The sequence below is a fragment of the Daucus carota genome, chromosome 7, assembly GCF_001625215.2.
Source record: "Daucus carota subsp. sativus chromosome 7, DH1 v3.0, whole genome shotgun sequence".
NCBI lineage: Eukaryota > Viridiplantae > Streptophyta > Magnoliopsida > Apiales > Apiaceae > Daucus > Daucus carota.
In genome coordinates, this window is record NC_030387.2 from 2,778,898 (window position 1) to 2,787,689 (window position 8,792).

General features: G+C 35.3%; 2 protein-coding genes across 2 annotated transcripts; one reads left to right on the forward strand and one right to left on the reverse strand.

Moving 5' to 3' along the window:
* Positions 1–3,621: 3,621 nt before the first annotated feature.
* Positions 3,622–4,539, forward strand: LOC108195381 (probable calcium-binding protein CML25). The gene has a single exon (XM_017362341.2). It carries the CDS (start codon positions 3,818–3,820, stop codon positions 4,406–4,408), a length of 591 nt encoding a protein of 196 aa, XP_017217830.1. The 5' UTR covers positions 3,622–3,817; the 3' UTR covers positions 4,409–4,539.
* A 2,896-nt stretch (positions 4,540–7,435) lies between these two features.
* LOC108195548 (uncharacterized) lies at positions 7,436–7,941 on the reverse strand. Its single transcript, XM_017362522.2, has one exon. It carries the CDS (start codon positions 7,857–7,859, stop codon positions 7,623–7,625), a length of 237 nt encoding a protein of 78 aa, XP_017218011.1. The 5' UTR covers positions 7,860–7,941; the 3' UTR covers positions 7,436–7,622.
* Positions 7,942–8,792: the final 851 nt, after the last annotated feature.

An 8,792-nucleotide genomic window follows, 5' to 3' on the forward strand; every position in this document is an offset into this window, starting at 1 on the left:
TGTTTCAGCCATGCATACAATGTGTAACCTCTCCAAGGCTTGTATCACTTCAAACTCATCATCAGTACCCTTCCTCTGGAGATACTTTTTCATTAAATACTGCAGGAACATAACTTTACCAGAACCATCAGCACGACTAGCTTCCCATAAATTTGAGAAAAACGAACCTAATATGTCAAATTAAGAAGCTGATAAGCACAGAAAAGTTCAGTATGAATCTTGTAACATTTGATTATAAAAAAGTGATATATATACTTAATGCAATTAAACATACAAATCTGCCCCAATTCAGATCAAGAAGTCTGATTAACATCATAATCACTATTTTATGCAGTCACATGTAAAATCATACCTCCCGTCCTTTAATTGAAATGAGATAATTACATTGAGGGGATGCCAGGACAGCATTCAAGTACACCTGCTTAGCGACTGCTTCATCTTATGTGTTCAGGAATTTTATCCCTTTTGTGTCACTAAAAGGATAGGCCTAGGCTCTATTTTCATCCAAAACTTACCAATCATTTTGCAAAGCCCTTTCAGTTGAATCAATAATAAACCTGGCAGTTAAATTGTTTTCAGAAACACCAAAGCGTCTTTGAGTACACTTCCCGGATGTTATATCACAGATTGGGATTGAGGGCCGTGGTATGCAAAAATAAAAAATCTTCAGAAGACTTCAGTGAGTATCCTAGAAGAGAAATAGAGAGTCACATTTCTCCATTCAAGCTGAGATCAACGCCAACAGGAACAGAGACGACTTCAAAACTATTTTTAAGTTTACAATCGCGGTATATGCCATCAACAATGTTGCGCACCAGTACATGTAAAGGCCACAATAGATATGGGCACAAAAAATATTGCAATAACCTTTCATGCCAACTGCTCAGCTTTAGCCTACAAAACAATGCTTGCAAGCCTTTTTAACTAATAAGATGGTACCATACAGCTGCTTAAAAACCCTTTGCCGGCCTTCAGTGGCAGTGTTAGAGTCACTTGTGATGATTTGTCTAAATATATAGAAGGGACTGCAGGATGTTATTAATGCTGCAAAGTTCTGTTGATGGCCAACAAATGTTCTGACCGCTTGAACTATAATGTTGTGTTTGGTTAGGGAGAATGGAATGGAATGGAATGAAATCAGCAAAATTACTTGGAACTAATAGTGATAGGAGGGAAGTTTTGAAATAAATGTAAGTGAGGGCAAAATTGCTATGATGAGATTTGAGAAGAAATTGGGGGTATGAGAGAATGGAGCATTCCATCTCAAATTGATGGTATGATCTCTAGCACACAATGTAAGGAATGGAATGGAAGAAGGAATGAAATTTGTTAACAATTGCCCATAATATAATTCATTTTTCATTCCATTCCTCCCGGAATCATTCACCCCAACCAAACACAACATAAGAGCATGTGCAATGCTCACGACCTCGATCTTTTTATCTTCAATGGGCTCCATTTTATGCCATATCACACAAAAATGGGTTTTGAAAAGAAACGACCAAAACCATCCAATACGGGCCAACTGATGGTTTATAAAATAATAAAACTACACTGTAAAATAAGCAAATTATAGAGAATTTTGATTAAAAAAAGTTAAATAATCAACCAAAGATGAGTTAGGCACTGCCCACTACGGTGGCCTTGACAACTTATGTCAGAACTCATCCAATGCAAAATGGTTCAGAAAGTAGATGGCCAAGTCACTCGCTTTGCGTGGCGTGAGGGAGCAAATGGACACCCATTGTGGATGTTCTAGCGGCCAAACATTTTAAAATATTTATAAGGTTGTGGCCAGGTTATTAAAGCACACAATAGAAAGTCACCAAAGCTCTTCTTATTTTTTTTTTTTTTAATGAAAAAATGGATGGTAGGGTGATTTTGGAAGCACACTACAAACCCCACAATATTATTTGAGAATTATGATGCTCATGGTTTTACGCTAATATGACTTGCTCAGATATTTCAGGCTGCAACATAAAGAATGTCCACTTCAGTGTTTGATTGGGGTGTTAAGTGTGTGGCTGCAACATAAAAAATGTCCATTGCAGAGCAGAGCCTTACTCACTTTAAAATAATACGAACATTACATGCTAAGGCATCTCGTTCTTTCTCATTCCACTATTCCATTAGACCATAACAAGTAGAGTTGAAAAGAAAGGAATAATCTGAGTCCGACCCATTCACTTATATTTGGCCAAGTAATAAAGGGTTTAAGCATCTGGCTCACAGAGTCGCAGTACATTTTTTCATGTGTTATAGAACCAGGAAATGCCGAACGCAAACACCCCTTCTAGCAGGAGTCTGACCAGCTTTTTCATGAGCATTCTGTTGCGCATTTGAGGTTAAAGCTCTTTCTATAATGGTCCCCAGGCTTTTTATAGATCCAATTTGGTGCTTAGCATGTACGACCGTGATACTGTAGAAAAACAGATTTTGTAAAACCTGGTTTCGCGACTTTTGCTAGGATGGCAGAGTCATAGTGACCAGTCACCCATGGTCAATGTGCGTGATAATCGCCAAGATAAGATTAATAAGTTGATTTTCTTTTTCACGATACTCATCAGATGATTGATGATTTATGTCTGTATAGCTATAATATGGTAGTAGAAATTATGAATAAAAACTATTCAATTGATTTATCGATAAATTTTTTATTTTAGGATTTGTAGGTAAAATTTAGAGTGTAATTAGTGAAGTGATAAAATACTTTTTAGAAATATCAAAGATTTTCACTGAATGGGGATATTTAGAACACCGTTATAAGAGCATCTCCAACGGTGTTGGCTATAATCGTTGGCTAAATTGGACCTGTAAGACGTTATGTAAAATTTGCTGAACCTGTAAGACATTTCGCTTCAATGGTATTGGCTATATTGGTTGGCTATAAATTAAAAATAGTATGTTATTAATAGTTTAAATTGTTAAAATAGAATATATCAGTTCAATATGGTAATAAATGATATGCAATATTCCTACAGATTTCTTACAGACGTGTAGAGGTTCGACAAATTTAGCCATCCATAGGAGGTTGGCCAAATTTATAGACAACAGGTCACTATGGTTGGAGTGTGAACTTTTGAAATGGTTGGCTAAATTTTTTATTTTTGGCATGACAACTCACCTTTTAGCTAAGGGGTCTTCATGGTTGGAGATGCTCTAAGACCACACCATATTGTGCAAAATGCATTTTGGTCAAAATTAAAATAATTAATCACATGCTATGTATTATTCTAAGATTTAATAATAATTCGTATTATTCAAATTACAAATTTCTACTTATTTGAGCAATGAAGAATTCAAAATGATAATTCCTTTTCTTCCTTTTGGTTCTAACCCTTCATTGTTTGCTACTCAAGTCTCTCTCTATTTTAATCTTTCACCGCTAAAATATTTTTCATCCCAAAAACGAATCACTATATATAACTCTAAAAAATACCTCCCTGTTTTAATTAGTAAATATTTATTCAGCTGAAACCGCAAATATAATTAGCTTTATTGATTTGTAAATAGTAAATATACACGAAATCTCCACACGGGCGAACCGCTCCCTGCATCGTGCAAACACGCCTTCAGGACTCCTACTAAATATACACACTTGTTTTAAATATAACAAGAAGCCAAATATACTGCATATATTTACTCCACATAATCAGGAATATAAACAGAAACAAAGCAGTTGAGATCTCAATCCTTTTTATTTTTACACTTTCCATTTCCTCTCTTATTTTCCTTCATTACCGAATCAAAAAACCTTAAATCCCCAACATCATCGAAAATCATCTGAAAAACATAATCGTCTCGTTTTGTTACAAACATGGGTCTCAAATCTCTCTTCAGTCTCAAGAAAAAAACAACTAGCTCCCGCGGAAGCTCGCGCCGCCCGACGCCAATGGTGTCGAGAACAGCCTCGATGAACACACGTGCGCAAATTGAGGAGGAACTCGAGCACGTGTTTAAGAAATTTGATGTGAATGGTGATGGCAAGATCTCGGCTTCTGAGCTAGGATCGATCATGGGAAGCTTAGGCCATAATGCCTCGGATGAGGAGCTCGAAAGCATGATCAAGGAGGTTGATGCGGATGGCGATGGATTTATCGACTTGAAAGAATTTATCGAGCTGAACACGGCCGACATTGATTCGGAGGAAGGGTTGGAGAATTTACGCGAGGCGTTTTCGGTGTTCGATATCGATAAGAACGGTTCGATCACGGCTGAGGAGCTGCAGAACGTGTTGACGAGCCTAGGCGAAGAGAGTACATTGGCTGAGTGTAGGAAGATGATCAATGGGGTTGATGCTGATGGTGATGGGATGATTAGTTTCGATGAGTTTAAGGTTATGATGATGCGGGGCGCGCGGTTCGATGGACTCGGGTCGCAATCGAACGGAGTCGAGATCCAAGATTGAGGGAGGGGAGGAGGGTTCTCGGAATGTTCGTGTCGTGTTCATGATGTTTATCTCATGGTTTAAATGTTATTATTGATTATTAATTTCATTTATGGAAAATATATATTTGGAAATATTGATTTATTCTGTTATGAGGTTTTGAATGGTATGATCTGATGAATGTGTAGGTCCTGTAGGATATGCAATGCAGTTATGCAGTACAGGGGAATCGGATACAGAGAAAATTGTTTTGTTTGCTTAATACGCACATTTATTCATAATGTTTGAGCTGTTGCCTGTTTGGCGTTGGTAACAGTAGTTTTTTTATTGAAAAATAGATGAATTCAGATAAAAAAATTGGTTGGTAAATTTCAAATCAATTTTTTCGAACGGTAGTTTTTAGTTGAAAAGCTGCATTTAGAAAAAATAGCTCCTCCCATATTTATGTAAAAAACTCTTTTTCAACTTTTGTAGGAAGCTGTTACGGATTTCATTATCAAAACTCACAAAAAATATTTTTTTTTATATTATAACTCGAAATAAACCCATATAAAAAATAAAAAATTACCAAATAGTTACATGATTTTAACAACAAAACCTTTTTACCTGCACTTTTTCCATAAAAATTTGTAACAGCACTCAGAACCTTACTCCGTTGTAAAATTGTATTACTATTGGGTTATTGTATTATTCGTTTTATGATAAAGATCATTAGAGCATCGCCCACGGTGTTGTCGTTGGCTAAATTTAACATGCAGCACATAAAATTTGGCTAAATTTGACATGCAACACATTATGTAAAATTTGTTGAACGGACATTGTGCTTCAATGGTATTAGCTATATTGGTTGACTATAATTAAAAATAGTATGTTATTAATATTTTATATTGTTAAAATAGAATATATCAGTTTAATACGGTACTAATTATTGGCAATCTTCATACAGATTGGCTCTGGATGTTCGACAAATATAGACATCCATAAGAGGTTGGCTAAAATTATAGACAACAGATAGATAAGGTTGGAGTGTGGGTTTTTCGGGAAGTTGGTTATATTTTTTAATTTTGATATGTCAACTCACATTTTAGTTAGGGTTTTCAATAGTCAAAGATGCTCTTATTTTTTATTTTTTTCAAATCAATGTAAAATCTATATAATTACTTATAGGTACCCAAAATTGAGTGGTTTTCCTGGCTGACTCATGTTAACCATCCGCTTAGAATTCAAAAAATTGGTATAAAATCTGGAATTTGCAGGATAAACACCAAACTTATCGTTATTACATTCTCGTTGAAATATGTTTTCAGTTATGATAATTTAGCTGAGACAATCTTTTATAAATATAAAAAAGAATATGCCTTAGTTAATTCGAGGTAAAATAAGTATATTTTTATAACGTTGTTCTTCCGAATACGTGAATAATTTTTTTGCCGAACTATTTTTCCACAATTTTCATTGGCACAAATCGCTAATCACTTTGAAATAAGTCAGATTTTTGTTGGTGTTTTCAAATTATAAGCTAAAAAGTCATTGTGCCTTTCCTATCTTGATCTTTGGCCACTACTTTTTTCTTTGTAACGGTGGTGGTCGGTGGTAGCTGTGCAAATCAAAGTGATTTGTTGAGATTACGAGAGAGGAGATTTTCCGTAGCTGTAAAATCAGAGGATATACCGAGAAGATTTGTCAGCTGTGTCTTTCGATTCTATTCATGTAACTAGTTCACAATTCAAATATGCCAAGCCTGGTAGTTCCTCCTGGTCTATATACTTGATACGGAGGGTAAGTGAGGGAGTTTGAATTATCGCCTGTCGAATACTAATAGATCGGTTTTGTTTTTCAAATTTTGTGACAATTCTGAATTAATAACTAAAAAATAGTAAGAGTTATGAAAGAAATCTCAGACCAGATAACTAAAGGATAAAAACTCTTTAAACAATACGTTTCTTATGAAAGAAGAGTCAACAGTTAAAAGATTTCTTAGAATTTGCTCTCTGTATATATATACATCATGAAGAGTTTATTATTATAAGCAGTTAAAATAACAGACTTCTATATAAGCTAACTACAAAGTACAGATAAGTGCAATAACAGTCCGTCTCTACCGTCACATTATGTGCTCCGCATTCTTTATCGAAATGAGCGACTCTCTAATATTTTGCCTTTCCGGGACAACACCTGACATGGGGCCTGTTTGTTTCGTAGAAGCAGCTCCTGCTACTGACTCCTACTTCTCTTGACCCGTTTGTGTATATAAATATTTTAAGAACCTGATAATGCTAACTTTTCTCTCACAGCTTATGCTTTTTTCCAAACACTTTATTAACTTATTTACTTCTCACTTCCACTCCACTTCTTTAGTTTAAGGAAGAAATCACTTCTTTTAAGCCAATCCAAATGGAAATAAATCGGAAGAGTTACTTTTAATGCAGATAGTAACACAAATGTTGCTGAAATTTTAATACAACCAGGGAGGACTCCGGAGGAGGCGCAAAAACTCTAAGCTATCTGCCTGTATCATATTAAAATAAGAATTTTATGATGTATTGAAAAAGGAACTAGCAGTAGCAATGAATCTTTCTCCTCCCGCACAACAAATGCGACACAACCCCTGTGCTCACTCACACCTTACAACTTCTGAGCATACCCACGCATACGTATTTATTTGAACGGTTTATTGCAGAAGACTCACAATAATTTTCAAATTTGTTCCAAAATATGTGGCTGAGTAAAAAATGATTGAACATGTATCTTAAAAGTGGAGAAGAATCGATTCTACATATACATAAATTAAATCACGTCACTTAATATATGAGAATGATTCCGAAATCAATTCAAGGTCAGTGGCGCTACTCTCATGAATACAGAGCATTCACATACTCTTGCACTTGATCATGATACTTGATTATGACAAAAATTATCCACCAAGAGTTCCAACATCAATTGCTAAAGTTAGTTTGTGTTTAATTTGATTATTCAGTACTATTTTCACGACTGCAATCTTTTTGCTAAAAACATAAAAAGCCTGAATCCAAGTAAAACGATACTTGCTACTGGAGAAACCATTTTCCAAACCAGATAAATAAGAGAAAGATGCTACAAAATTCAACGATCAAGAAATATATACAAACTACTAGTACAAAAAGCAAGCTGATCAATGATCACACAGAATCAAGAACAAAGCGAGAGATAAAAACTCTACATCTACATGTTCTCAACATAACATAAACCAAAGCTTCTAAGAGTTGCCAACAGAAATCGGTCTATGAGCTATCCCGAGAGGCGACCTAGACCGCTGCCTCCTGTTCTCGTCAAAAACTGGCCCGACTAAAAACTCGGGTTCTTCGAGCGATGGCTGCTCAATCTTTTCCATTTCTTGCTTTATTTTTCGAACTTGGCTGTGTACTGCAACGCCTAAATATTTTTCTTCTTGGCTGCTCTTGTTCTGCTCCATGATGTTTTGCCTAGCTTTCATTGAGAGAGTATTGTTGATCACACCTTGTGAACCTCACAACTGTAATAATATTACCGCAACTACTTGGTATCTGTATGTTCAATTTTAAGTGTTTATATATACTCGAGAAAGGGTGATGATGTAGATAAATAACGTGGATGAATATGACAGGATGTTTTCATGGATGACAAGGTAGTTTGAGTAGGCTTATTGAGACGACTCTTTTGAACCGCGTCACCGTGTCTCGTTATGGTCAATATCGTATGTACAAAATTTCCACCGGCCAAGAGGCTGAGGGAGGGAAATATGATTTTAATCTGGCTGACGAGAATGTAAAAATTTCGGAATAAGATATTAAATTAAATTTTATTAGACGATATAACTTAAAAAATTTCGAGGTATCTTAATTCTGACAACTTCGGACGATCGACATGGTGAAATTCGAAAAACTGTCCGTTTAAGCGGTTAAAAAATTGACGAGGTATAATATTCCGTTTAGTTGATGAATCGACATGAAGCTTTGACTTGTAGATTGTAGCGTTGTGGCAGTATTTGCCACGGAAAGGACGTTGGTGGGCGGCCAGTCCTCGAGGCTTCAGGATTCTTTAGTTTGACTTGGCTCCCTTGTCCACACTGTCCAAAATAAACCAAAAACAAATTCAGAATTTCAGGTTTATTTTCTGCATTGATTTCTAAAGTTCGAGTGCTAAGAATGATTAATACTCCCTCCGTTTCAAAAGGTATGACGTTTTACTTTTTACACACATTTTAAAGTGTTTTGACCAAGCATCTAAATCATCATTTCTTTTAAAAAAAAAATTATATTTTAAAATTTTGACTATATACTTTTATTTAAAAAAATAAAATTTTAAAATAATAATTATAAGTACATGGTCAAAGGATTTTAAACTACGTGTAAAAAGTCAAAGCGTTGAAACGGAGAGAGTATCTCAA

What these genes read in the sequence shown, in the direction of transcription:
- LOC108195381 (XM_017362341.2), top strand. Translation starts at nt 3,818, where the DNA reads ATGGGTCTCAAATCTCTCTTCAGTCTCAAGAAAAAAACAACTAGCTCC.
- LOC108195548 (XM_017362522.2), bottom strand. Translation starts at nt 7,859, where the DNA reads ATGAAAGCTAGGCAAAACATCATGGAGCAGAACAAGAGCAGCCAAGAA.